The sequence below is a fragment of the Thunnus thynnus genome, chromosome 9, assembly GCF_963924715.1.
Source record: "Thunnus thynnus chromosome 9, fThuThy2.1, whole genome shotgun sequence".
NCBI classification, from domain to species: domain Eukaryota; kingdom Metazoa; phylum Chordata; class Actinopteri; order Scombriformes; family Scombridae; genus Thunnus; species Thunnus thynnus.
The window spans coordinates 10,247,970-10,262,120 of NC_089525.1; the positions used below are offsets into that span (position 1 = coordinate 10,247,970).

The window sequence follows — 14,151 nt, forward strand, 5'->3', positions numbered from 1 at the left end:
TATAAATATGGAAATATAAAGATAAAAAACAAAACATTAAAAAATAATTATAAACATATTCATATATTTTCACATTTATTTGTTCATTTATTTCTGTACATATTTATTTTTATTTATATATTTTTAAAAATAAATATTTCTTGGTGAGGGCTATGTTCAACACCCCCCCCCAGATGTGCACTGCCCCCTGCCACCACTGTTCATGTAGTTGTTTGCTGTGTTTTTTGCCGCACGTTGAAAGTGTTTTAATAAAAACAAATGACATTTTCCAAAGAGCACAATCAACCCTCATCTCTTCCACCTCTACGGCCCTTCATGCTGCTGGGATGATAGCGGCTCAGGCTGCTTCATCCAGCCAGTCACAGAGACTGCGTAATGCAAAAAGCACTTACTCAGCTGGTGCCCTGCCTCTGTCTGGGAAACAGAAGGTGGGCAGCCTCATTCACCTGTAGGCTGTGCTAGCCTGTGCTAGCCTCTGCTCCCCTCCAGTTATTTCTGTTGGACATATGGAAGGTGATGGACGCACTGACACAACATACTGAACAACTGTTAAAAGAACTTGTTGGATTCCTTTGTTAAACTCTTGTTCTGCCTCAGCCTTGATGTTTCCTTCCCTGATTCAAACCGCTACCACATTCACTCTGTGCATACGCAAGTCCGCATCACATCTACTTCCTGTTGTCAGCGCTCAAAAGTTTCCGCCAAAGCAGAATTCATGTGTGCAGGAATTGACTACTTGACTACACTGGGCAGGAAGGCCTGTCCAAAGCAGGTGGATTGACAGTTTGGCTCTTCAAGGAATAGCAAAAGCAATAGGGAAAAGAATAAGGAAAAATAAAGGGATAAAATAAATAAATTACATTATATAATGATAACTAATTACATTTTTTTTAAATATAGAGAACAAATAGGTTAATTTATATGCAATAAATAAATACATACATATTTAAAAAGAAATATATAAATATATACTGAAATAAATGAAAAAATAAATATGAAAATATATGAAATGATTAAATTATTCCAAATTTTTCTTTCATATTTTGTTATTTCTCTTAATATTTCTGCAGTTATTTATTTTTATTTATTTCTCTTTATATTTCCACATTTTTTATTTACTTATTTATTATTTTATGTATTCCTCTTTATATTTACAAATTTATTTTCTTATTTATTTTTTTATGGCACTCCTATGCCTCCATAGCAACCAGGCAATTGAGCATGCCTAGGCGGGGGGCAGGGTTAGGCAGAAAGGCCAGACTAAATTTAGCGCCACCTTTTCATTCTCTAATTACGAGATTAATATATCCTGTCACATATGTCACAATGCTACCCTATGATTTATTATCCAGCCGACCAGATGGAGAGATTGAGCCAGAGAAGGAAGGAAGAGAGAGAGATTGTCTGAAGGCAGCTAATCAGCATGCATGTGTGATTGGGCCGGGTCTTGGCTGTGGAGTGAGCGGCCGCTGCGTGTCTGTGTTTATAAAGTCAGCTGTATGAATAAAGCCAAGATTTATTGATGGAAAACAATGTTGAAGTTGAATTAGATTCTGCCTGTTTCTTTAACAGGCTCCTATTTAATGAGAGGAAAACGCAAAGGCATATGGACCCGCACACATACACACACACACACACACACACAAGCATGTGTAGAGCACTGGACTATGGATTGTGGCCATAAAGTCTGCCCTGGGCTTCAGGTTTAAATCAATGTCAAAGCCTGATCTTATTTCATCTAATGCATGTTTTAATCATTCTCCCTCCTAATCAATGCAGTTTGGATGCGGCCATCAGGCACTGCCGTGGGAATTTACAAGCGCTCCTATTCTCCTGCTTGTGTTTCCAGACGGACGTTTTACGAGGCAGTGCACAGTGTGACAGTAAATCTCTTCCTCCACTTTGCCAAAATGAAATCTCCCAATGCTGCTCTCTATGCCCATATTTGTTTGTCTCACTGTGTTGCTTATGCAAACTGAACTTGTATTGGCTCTGCCAAGTCAACGTTCTAATCTCTTTATTTTAATAGTGTCTGGAAGGGGCAATAAAAGCGGAGTGTCTTTATTCAATACTCGACAATAAAGCTGGATGTAGGGAAACTTTGAAATCCCTGAATTGCATTTAGGAAACTAATTTAACAGGCTTTACGTACTTGTCGGTAATTGGAATTCAGGAGTAAATAAAAAAAACAAATTAAAAAATAATCACAGAGCTTCAGAATCTGAGGTTTCAGAGATCTACTGCAAACTACCGCACTGGTGAGCCACATTTCTAAATGAAAGACATGCAGTTAAGTGTCTCTGTGCTGTAGTTGAAAAACATTATGAGCAAAGGCTGTTTTTATAGGTTTTAAAAGCTGATCTCTGTGTATATGTTTGTCTGTTAGGGGTGGACAATATTCCAATATTTTTGATTTTATGATTGATGATTGTTTTATTGTTATACAAATAACACCATCCAGTCCAGTCCAAATGAATGATTCTGAGCAACTTTATCAAAAACTTAATTAGTTCACATGTGTGAGAAGTTTTATTGATTATTTTATATGTATGTTTGCATAATTTGCCACGCTGCAATACTGATACTGGATTATCATTATTGTAATATCGATTTAAACTATATATTGGCCACTCTCGGTGCATATGTGTGTGCAATATGCATGTGTCTGAATGCAATGTTATAACTGTACACATGTACATGTGTAAATATTATAAAAAAGAGCCTAATCTAGGAAAGTATTCCTCAAAGTGCGGGACAAGGGCTGGCATATTTACGACTGTGTTTTGGCACTGTGGTGGTTCTAATGCCGGTCTATCTCTCAAACCCTCTCTCTCTATCTAGTTATCCAGCTCTCCCTCTGTCTAATGCACGCATACACACTTGAAGACACAAACTCACACTTACAAAATCATCCCCCCAAATAAATCTATGCAATCTCCCTACTTTCACAAACATATAGCTCTACTCGAAGTTCACTATAGCAGTTATGTTAGTTCTACTTGTTTGCATTAGGTGTATATGTGGTGCTAATTGTGTTGAGACTAGCAAAGGCACCGAGCACCTTGACTGACGACTGCTATCAATCCAGAAGATCACACTCTTTAATTTGTTATCGACTCAGGTTTTGTTTTGTTTGTTTTTTTTTTTTTCCAGAAATTTCAACTCCCTCAGAGTCAAACATTTAAAAATAGTACATGTAGTCAGGCAAGCTGAAATATGGGAAGAAAATCCAAAAATGTCCGGTGCATTTCTCCTGCCCTGATCAATCATCTGATTTCCCAGGGTCAAAAACTGCAAAAGAATCACCTCCTTTTTCCTGACTTTGTTTTTAGGAAATACAGACATAGATGTTATTTTGAAGTTCATTTGTTTATCATAAACATTTTTTATTTGACAAAAAAATTGAATAATATGGATAAAATATATGGGGTAAAAGATGTCTATGAATTATTCTACAGCCGGTTGCCCTGCTGACACAAAAACTCACAGGCACACTCACACAAACACAAATAGTGCTTCTGTCACCATTTCTCTGGGTTTTCTATTTTGGTAGTGAAATCGGCAGTAGGCCACACACGCACATTCACCCACATATACACTCCTGCCCTGAAGGGGAACCCTAGACCCTTAAACTGACACCTGTCAGTCACGCAGGCGAGCTCTACTGACAGGAGCATAACGAGGGATGGTGAGACGTGCAGTGTGAGAGGAGAGAAGACAGAGGAAGAAGCTTGAAAGATGAAGAACAAAGGTGAGAGAGGAGGGAGATGAAGAGGAGGAGGAGGAGAAGCAAGTGGAGGTGAGACTTCTGAAGCTTGTTAGAGACACAGCAAGATGAGAGTGTAGCGGCTTGCTGTTTGGTGTTTTAGCACGTCACCGTCTTTTTGATTTGTTAGCATGTGTTTATGATGTTGTTTCTCTCTCTGCCTCTGTCAATCTCTATTATTAGACCCTCAGATCCTCCTCCTGCTGTTTTGACACTCCCGTTGCTCCTGTTTCACACTTCTACACACATATGCAGGGCTTGGGCTCATACACACTCTCACACATGAAGACAGACAAAAAAGCATATAGGAAGACAATGACAGACTCAGTAACACGCACTGCACATTCAGCACCCACACTGCTTGGGGCACACAAGCTGGTTAAGTCTGGTGGGAGCGAAATCTTCCCTCCGGGTGCTTTGAGGTGTGACGTGCCTTTGGAATCAGATGTTCTGTTTTGGAGGAAAATGCAGGAGCGAAGGGTGAGATTTCCTCATTCAGAGTGACTAAGTAGCTAACGAATTGACTTGATCAGACACACGCACACACCTGGTCCTTTTATCAGGTTGCCTCGCTGCCTCTGATCTCTTCATGCTGGCAGAGACAGCAATGCAGAAGCCTGATCTAAATCTCTGGTCTGTGAAACCATGAGACGAGCCTAAAGGTGTGAGCCGGTGGTCCCCTTGAACACTTCTATAGAAGCTGAACTTTTGAAGTCTAGAACTTTATTTAATTGACTTTGATTTGACACATGTTCTGCATAATCATCAGTATGAATTTTTCCAACAGACAAGGGCATGTTTGGCCCCTGTAGGAGCACAGAAATATCCATGAATAACACATTTTGTTTCTTTTGGTAAACAGAAAAAAAAAAAAAAAAACAACTTTTGATCTTCCCAACAATCAACACTCAGTGACATCATACTGCAGGCAAATGATTATCACAATATAGCGCTGGATTAAGAAGCTTATTTTACAAGGTCTGGAAATGCCAGCAACAGAGCGCTCAATGGCGTTCTCCTGGCCCTGAGACAGAGAGAGTGAGAGCGGCGTCTGCAGCTGATATCTGTGGCTGCAAGATTAGCTTGGTAATTAACCACAAAGCAATTATCGGGTGGTGTGATGAGAGACGCGTCTCAGGGAAGGTGTTTCTTGATGTGTTTAATAGGTGTTGAGTAGTTTGATCAGTCGGCAGAAGTTGTCTCTGATTCGGGGGCCCACAGTCCATCGGAGGTTGATCCACAGCTGATACGTACAGCTGCCGAGAATTCAATTAATTAGACTGTTGCTTTTCCTTCCATCCACTTTTCATTAACCTCCATTGACACTTCGGCAAAGCTCGTGTGCAGGTTTATGACTGCGTCAGGATTAACAAGGAAATAGGAAGTTGGCAGTAAACAAAGTTGCTGGAGGAAGGAGATTCACACCCCGGCACTCGTGGGGAGATTCGAAGAAAGGATCCACTTGGAAAGTAAAGATTAGCTTCCGTTTGCATCTAGGTGTTGGATCACACAAGTAAAAGCAAGCTCCAGTCTTACTGTCTCCAAAACAATCCTACAGTATTTTTTTTTAAAAGACTGACAGACCAATGGTGAGATCTCAGCAGATAAGTGGTGTATAAGTTAGAGGGTTTTAGCTAAGTGCTATTGATGAAAATAAGGATAAGGATGCCTCTCTTGGGGTGGAGGGGGGGTTCTACCATTGTCCTTCAGATCAGAAATAGACTGAATCAATACATCCAACTCACCCTCAGTTCATATGATGGCTGTCTGTTTGAGAGGTAGTCTAAAGATTTTAACAATATCGACAAAGTTGTGTAAGATTCTCACTCACGATTCCTTCAAAACATTAACTATCATACCAAATCAGTCCGACATATCCTCCCCAATTTTTTTCTCACTCTCTTACTTCCTCTTAAATCAATGAGCCTGTACTTTCATACCATCTTGACCACACTTCCCAGAACTGTCTGTCCTACCTGACTCGTCGTCAGACTTGTTGTCATTCTCTGAGTCGGTGAGAGTGAGGGCCGAGTTCTCGCGACTGGACACTCCTGAGCTGCGGCGGGATTTTACTCTTCCTCTTCCAGCCCACAGCTGGATGGCTCGCTCTGGGGACAGCGGCCCCTCTGGGTCTGAGTCGGCATCGGAGCCGGCGCTGAGGGAGTAGCCCCTCTGGAGGAGGCCCAGGTCAGGACAGTAGGGAACGGCGGCGGGGTGCGGAGTGGGATTTGGCTCGCATACTCCCAGTTCTGCCAGGGTGAAGTTGCCCCCTGCGAGGGAAATAAAAGAGTTACACAGGTGGTGTGTAGGGCTGTGGAGAGTAATGTAAGTAAAAGCAGTAAATAAATACTCGCACACGCACTCACACATCTAGCAAACAAACCCACAATCACAAGCAGAGAAGCACGCTAATTATGAAACTATGGAGGCGGAGGCTGAAAATTGGGCTTTGTTGTTGCAGGCAGGTGGGGGAGAGATGACGCAGCATGAATCAGGCACAAACTACAAACTAGCTGCTGGAAGGAATATGTACTGGCCTGCAGGCCTGTTAGGGCTGGCTTAGAACGTCTGCCTCCCTCACTTTACTGCTCCGCATTGGCATTCATGAGGTGTTGATGTGAGATCAAAGAGCTGTTCACTTGAGGCCTCTCAGACTATCATCTCCCCACCTAGTTGCCATCACACGCTGGACCCCAGGCTCCCTGAATATGCTGCAGTCTGCTGCAGTACCGGCCACGCTGCCTAACACTCTCCCCCTCAAGACAAACTGACTCGTCACGTCCAAAATAAATATATAAAATTATCCAAATTAAAGCACATCAAAGGAGATCAATAAACAGTGCTGCAGCCCAATTAAATCCAAGCTGAGGAAAAAGCAATTAAGGAAAAAGGCATGCTCAACCAATTTATTCTCTATACTAATTAAAAGAGTATTGTGGATGCAATCGCTCAACATCAGCTGTTGGGGTAAAGGGATCGGGGGAAAAACAGTTGTGATTCACTTCATTAGCAGTTTGTGAGGGAGGGGAGAGGAAGAGGCGAGCGAGGAGAGGTTGGCTTTGTGGTGGTATACTGTATCAATGCACTGGGAATCACACAGCTGTGTGACTGGGTTAACTGTGACTCATCAGGCGTACGGACACAATCAGAGAGAGGAATTAAACAGATGAAAATCGTCTGCTGGATCTTCACGGCTCCTCTTCACAGCCTTGCCGAAACTCAAGAGTTGCGCTGAAAGTAATGAGGAAAGGGAGGGTCTAAAAAGGAAACTTAGCCGGTGTGTGGTGAAAGGCTCTATACTTCTACTCAGACAAACAGATGGACTGGACTAGAGAGCAGAGGCAAGCGAAAAACTCCACAGGTGGATTCAGATACCAGGCTACAGCTTGCCAAGCATCCAACCGGCTACAAAGTTATCCAAGCATTGCAATACTTCAGGGAATATTACCATTCTTCGTCTTCTTTGCTTCCTTCTGTTTTCCTCCCACTTTTCATAAAAGATGACAAAAGGAACCTCCTTTACTATACGTGACACTAGGGGCTTTCACAATCTGTTGGTAATTTACACTACAGTACTACTGTATATGCACAGGATCTAACTCCTAGTTGTTGAACCCATACCTGAGATGAAGTATCGTAGGAGGACGGGAGAGAATTCCAGGAGGCCTGAGAGAGTAGAGCACATGTGTTCTTTAACAGTCAGCAAATCATCTTGAATTGAACTTCTCACTAGAAAAGTGTCTACTCCACAATCACAGTTAGGATGACTCTTTATGCAAATCATCCCATTCAACCACAATGACAATAATTGGGCCACAAACACATCTTCTACTCTAAACAAACGCTACGTGGAAACAGTTGCACAACATCAAAGTGTGTGTGTGTGTAAGCGTGTCCGTGTGCATATGTGTGTGTCTGTATGTGTGTCACCGCCACCACTATGTACAATTAACATCCCATAACCAGTGATTACACATGCAAAATCCAATCACTCCTTATCACTATCAGCGGTAGACACAGCCCGATGCCGTAGCAATCTACATGTACTCAAAGAAAGATGGATTGGTGCGAGAGGTTGGAGCAGACGTGAAAATCTATCTCAGTTATTCTACAAATAGAAAACCAATCGCATGTTTGTTACATGATATTATGACAGATGTGGGGGCAAATGCTGTGCTGCATTCTAATCAGATCAGCGCATTTTTTTCTGTATGACACTGCCACTGTCATTCTCGTGCTTAATGTGTGTTCGGAGCTCTGTGCAGCTGCCACGGCTGCTGTGTCTGTTCATTGTGTACGTACGCTTGTCTGTCAGATGATCTGTGCATTCAACATGAGTGTGTTGTTTGAGTGCGTGCAGATGGCTGAATTAGACCGAACTATAGGGCGAACGCAGCATGATGTAGAATGCTTTCCTGTATTTTCTTCGCTAATAGTGGGGAAAAGAGCGAGGGGGAAGGAAGGAAGGAAGGAAGGGAGAGGAACAAAAAGAAAGAAAAAAATAGTGAGAAAAGCGTGGAAGAATGTGAGAAAGAGAGAAAGAGGGAATAGAGGGTTACTGGGTAACTAGGTTACACAGTCTTCACAATAGAATGCAAACCTGTTTTTTTAGGGTACATGGAAACAGGATGTGAGATATAAAAGGTGGGACTCAATGAGTGTATGCTGAATGAAATTCAAATGATAATGGGGCTACTTTAAATGATAGAAAAAACAGCAGAACAGAAGAAGAACTAATATGTGAGTTTAGGCTGCATTCAGACCAACATTAGCCCTGCATGAAACAAACGCTGCCCCCTCTTGCATTTGAATTACCACAAAAAAAAGGTCCAAGCTGGAGTTTTGCTGGAACTCATGTCATCCTGGAAGACAGTGCATTTGCCAAACAAATACATGACAATGTAGTCCCTTTTATTTTTTTAACACAACAAACTAGAATAGAATAGAATAGACCTAAACTACTTGCCACACCTTTAATCTTACATATTTACATTGATTTTAGAAGATCCATCATTTGGCTGAAACACTGTATGAGTGAAGCTGCAGCCTCATTTTTCACGTTTCTTTGCTCAGGGAAGACTTAAGTTTCCTGCACCTGAGATACATTATCAATCAGAATATTCATGCACCGCACGTTGTGTCTCAGAAAAATGAGTGACACAGGGGAAAAAGAAGCATCTTGTTGGAGCTTGAATACAATAGTTTGAGTGGGAATGGCATTTGCAGTGATCCATTAAACCAAATGTACTTCCCTTGATAAAACTCATTATGGATGTGTGTGGAAGTGAATGTGCGGTATGTGTGTGTGTGTGTGTGTCTGAGTGTTTGTGAGTAGACAGCTTTGTGGGATAGAGGGGCCTATCATTAAAAAATCATTTGTGCTTGTTAGCAGTTTGACAGGCAAAGTATAGGCAGCAGGACTCTGCATTATGCTGGTTGACTTTCCCTCACCCCACCATGTAATTCTGTAAAGGATGTAAAGCAGGCAGAACCTGTGGGCTTCAATGCCTGCAATTATGTTGCTTTTTCAAGATCTAATAGTTTACAGTGCAGGCCACCCTTGGACATGCCATTTTGAGCTTTGGAGGGAGCGCCAGTTCAGAACACGTTCTGATTTGCCCTGAAGTGTTGAACTAGTGAACTGATTTGCTCCTGGGTGGAGGATACATCAAAATCAGGAAGCGAGTGCAACTGTGAACAGTAGGTTCCCCAACAATCCTCTGAAATAGCTGAAATTACTGTTAATAACAGTAAAAGCCTTATTTTCTTTGTCACAGCTAAGAAAATGCCAGAATTTGTGGCTAATAGCAGCCTAAAATGTGTCATTTCTTAATATTTTCCATTTTCATTTGCGTCCAATTCAAAATTCATTTGCACTGCACTTTAGTATCCCTGAAGAAAATGAACTTCTCTTTTGTGTTTTCTTTTCTCTAAATTATGGAGCAATAAAATATACATATATATTCTTTCCTAATAATAGGGAGCTTAAGGGAAGACACAAGAAAAAAAAGAGACAAAAATGTCAGAGAGACAGTGAAAATGACAAAGTAGAGACAATATAGTAGTTAGGACCCAACTTTCCACAGTCACACATTCCTGCTCTGATCAAATCCCAACAGAAGTTGCTCTCTTGTCACGCTGTGTCTTCTCCTACTCGCTCAGACAAAATGCATTTGAAAAAGTACTGAGTTGCTCAGTACTCTATTAAAAATATTTAATTGGTCACAAATATTTCTCAATATTGAGCTTTGCACAGCTGTATTTACAAACATGCAAAATGGCACAGCAGAATCTCACATTCAAAATGCTCTAATACTGCTAAAATGCTTATTATCTCTACTGTAGCGCTTGAAAAGCCGTCTTACAACAGGAACACACTGTAGGTCATATTGGAATGACCTAAAAAATATTGACAACAGGTAGCACAGTGAGATGTATCTGTCTTTTTAGGAATCTTTCCATTATACTACATTATAAAACATCAATGGCACTTTACTATATAAAATATACACATCATTGTGTTACAATGATGAATCAGAAATGTTGCGATGTGCTTCAAGATGTTTTAATGTTGCCTTTTTTCCTCAAATACAAAATAATAATAACTGAAGTAAACATATCTATCAATTGGGTATCTACAAAAGATACAGATCATCAATACCATCTGAGACTACAGATGATATTCCGCTCACTCACTCACGTCTCCCACCACACACACACACACACACACACACGCTCTCTATCCCACAGTCACTCTTCCTCCTCTATCAGACGCTTGTCTATCTCTGCCTATGCTTATGTAAATCCCTCCCTCCAAAGTGTTCCCCTCTTTGTTTAGATAGTAATGAAATTAGAAAAAAAAAGAAAGAAAATGAGTATGAAAACATATGCAAAATGGGCTGTAGATACTGTCCTGAGACAATTGCTGGAGTTTGAGTGAGAAAATTCATGAATTTATGAATTTTGAAAGACTGTTGAATTCATTTTGTGTCAAAGCAATAAAAAATGATCCACACTTTAGTTCACACAGACTGCTGCTGTGCTATACCGCGTGAGAGAGAGAGAGAGAGAGAGAGAGAGAGAGAGAGAGAGAGAGAGAGAGAGAGAAAGCACTTCTTCTTAAGTTGATGAGAAAAAAAAATTGGGAGTAAAATAGAGAGTGAGACGAGCCGATGGCGAAGAAAGGGTATCATAAGATGAGGTGGTGAAGAATGATAAAATCCCCAGTCATGATAAACAGTTTCAGCAGGGAGAGAGGAAAAGACAAGAAGACAGAGAGCAGACAGACAGCGAAGTACCATACTACAGTAATATGCCCCCATAGTAGATTTAATGAAAGCACTTAATCTGAGAGATACAGTAGAGAGCGAGGGAGAGTGACTCTGACTTGACTTTATGGGGTGACTGTGGCTCAGAAGGTAGAGCAGGTCGTCCTCCAGTCAGAAGGCTGGTGGTTCGATCCCTGACTCCTCCTGTTCGCATGTCAAAGTGTCCTTGTGCAAGAAACCCAAATTGCTCCCGATGGTGGTAGCTTGCCACCACTGATGTGTGAATGTGTGTGCAAAGTGGTGAGTGAGTAGCAGAAACATTGTAAAGAGCTATATAAATGCAGCCGTTTACCATTTACCATGAATACATGTTGTATAAGGGTCAGGTGTCAAGGTTATTATTGTCTGTGACAAAGTGAGAAGGAGTTTGTGTGACTGTTATTCAGCTACTATTATCACACATACTATTATTACTCACACACAAACACACACACACACACACACACACACACACACACACACACACACACACACACACACACACACACACACACACACACACACATACACATACACATACACCCACACCCACAGTGCAGCAGTGGAGAGTACTAATAAACATCTTCACAAATCAGGGTTTCCATGGTGATGAAGTGAAGTAGTGTTTAAAATGAAAAATGAATGTTGCACAGGCACATACATACTAATGAACAAAACCTCTACAGATGTTGATAATGAGATTATCGTCTTTGGCACGATACTTTTTTTAATTCACAAAATGCTTGTTTCTCATTTATAAGTCAAACTCAACTTCAATTATACATGACAATACCAGCCCAACATCCCTATCCCTTAAAAAGTAAATGCTAAAATGCTTTTCAATTTGACACCATGTCTGTTATATCACACAAACATATTTTAACTCTCCACATGGCTCACTTAATTAAACACAGCTCCTTTCCTGATGACTGGAAATGTGCCATTGTCATACCTATTTTTAAACCTGGAGACCGCCTTGAAGGCAGTACCTACAGGCCAATAAGTATACTGCCAGTACTCTCAAAGGTTGCTGAGAAAGTTGTCATTGAACAACTGACAACATTTCTTAATACAAGCAGATTTGGTCTACATTGTATGTAATTTGGCTTTAGAACAAATCATTCCACTGAAACTGCTACCTTGCACTTAATAGAGCAAATTAAATCAAGGCTTGATAGAGGAGGAGTAGTTGGTGCTGTATTTTTAGACCTGCGTAAAGCATTTGACAATCATGATGTTTTAATATTGAAACTCTCTAAATTTAACTTCTCATCAAGAGCACTGGCACGGATGTCTTCATATTTATCTAACAGGATAAAATGTGTTAAAGTTTATGATTCACTGTCCAGTTAAATGAAGTGCACAATGGGTGTTCCACAAGGGTCAGTGTTGGGTCCTCTATTATTTAGCCTATATATTAAGATTATTTTCAAATTTGTGCCTGGTTTATAAAATTTTAAATGGTTTGGCCCCTCCTCTCATTCTCTGTAAAAGCCACGTCTCAATGAAATGCCCTACCTGACGACATAAAGAGACTTTTTAATTTGGTTTTAAACGCACTGATAGTTCCATCAGTGCGTTTAAAACCAAATTAAAAAGTCTACTAAAAACTACTCAGCTCTGTAACCACTGACTCTACATTTGATCTCATGGTCTTCTCATGAATGTAAATAATCTTGCTTTTAATTGGACAAGCATACATTAGTCATTTCTAGTTGACATTGTGGGTGTATGTGGTGTGCTGTTGTGTGTAGCTTTGTATTTTGTATTATGTGTCCTGTGTGTTTTTGCTTTGTACTGTTTGTTATTGTTCTATGTTTTAATAGTGACCTGCTGAAGGGACTGCAGATGAAAATTAGCTATACGCTAACTCTGGTACAATGCATCAAATGGTGACATTGATGTTTAACACTGTACATGGTCCCAATAAATAAATAAATAAATAAATAAATATTCATATAGGGCAATTCTGCTGCTCATGATTTATGCCAACGTTTAGTGCTAAAACGAGAAGTAATGTGCCCTTTATGTAGCAAGGCAGAAAATAATGGTGTGGAGATTGAGTGGTGGATTTACATGTAGCACATTTGACCTTCTTGTGGGGGAACCAGAGTTTGTGTCCCATCACAGGCATCCAATTAATGTTTCTTTTCTGACCATACCCACAATCTTTCCCTAAACTTAAAGCTGCACTAATCAATATTTTGATATTAACAATGTATCAACTCGCTGGGTGTAATGTGAATAGGATTGGTTGTGGTGATGAATATAAAGAGAATTATCACCAAACTGTGCGGTTTCCTTTAGCTCTATCGAACGTTTTAGCATCTTTCAGCTCATTTGGTTTTACAGCCCACAACTTTATTGTTTTGGTTTTATCGCTCTAATTAACATATTTTCCGAATGTGTAATGCAGACACATATTTGATGTTTAAAAACACTCCTGGGTTTTACATCCAATATCAATATAGAGTTGGGAAACATACCTGTAATTTATGGTCAAATTTGATTGAGCATTTTAGCTACTCAGAAAACAACAACAACACTAATAAGATTTTTTGTATTCTCTCTGACACCCAGACCTGCTCTGTAGTTAACCTGTAGCACTTTATTGAGAGTATTACAGGGTTTTAGGGTATTACTGTATAAGTCTGTCTGTTGTTTGGCTAAATATCTTATCTCAGTCATCACCCTCATGACCATCAGATAAAATGCCTCATCCCTCAAAAAGGAGATTATTTTCTTACTCTTATTTGCCAGGATTAAAAACAAAGTGATTTGTAGCAGTCGATACCGTCAAGATTAAAAGTTTTATCTTGACATCTGAACATGTGCATTTTACACCTAATAAGTAAACAAAGCGCTAGCACACATGCTTTCATTACTTGAAACACTGAAACATTCATGTTATCTTAATGGGCATGTCAGGAATCAAGCTCAGGTTTGTTTGAAATGCAAAAAAATCAGTTACCGTTTTGCCACAGGAAACGAACTGAAATAATACATAGATAATGAAATATTTATGTTTATATACTGTATAGACGGCTCTGTTACATCTTTTTTCTCCAACTTTGTTGA

At 40.1% G+C, this 14,151-nt stretch overlaps 1 protein-coding gene across 6 annotated transcripts in view; it reads right to left on the reverse strand.

The window, feature by feature from the left end:
* The window catches only part of tenm2a (teneurin transmembrane protein 2a), a 207,608-nt gene that overhangs the window by 130,094 nt on the left and 63,363 nt on the right, over nucleotides 1-14,151 (reverse strand). For 3 of the 6 annotated variants that reach the window (XM_067598779.1, XM_067598777.1, XM_067598776.1), the window contains 2 exons: nucleotides 7,388-7,432; nucleotides 5,743-6,036 (listed from right to left, as the gene is read on the reverse strand). In XM_067598779.1, the coding sequence (XP_067454880.1) occupies nucleotides 5,743-6,036; nucleotides 7,388-7,432 (339 nt within the window). The remainder of the gene's footprint in view (nucleotides 1-5,742; nucleotides 6,037-7,387; nucleotides 7,433-14,151) is intronic. The other 3 variants (XM_067598778.1, XM_067598781.1, XM_067598780.1) reach the window with 1 other exon arrangement.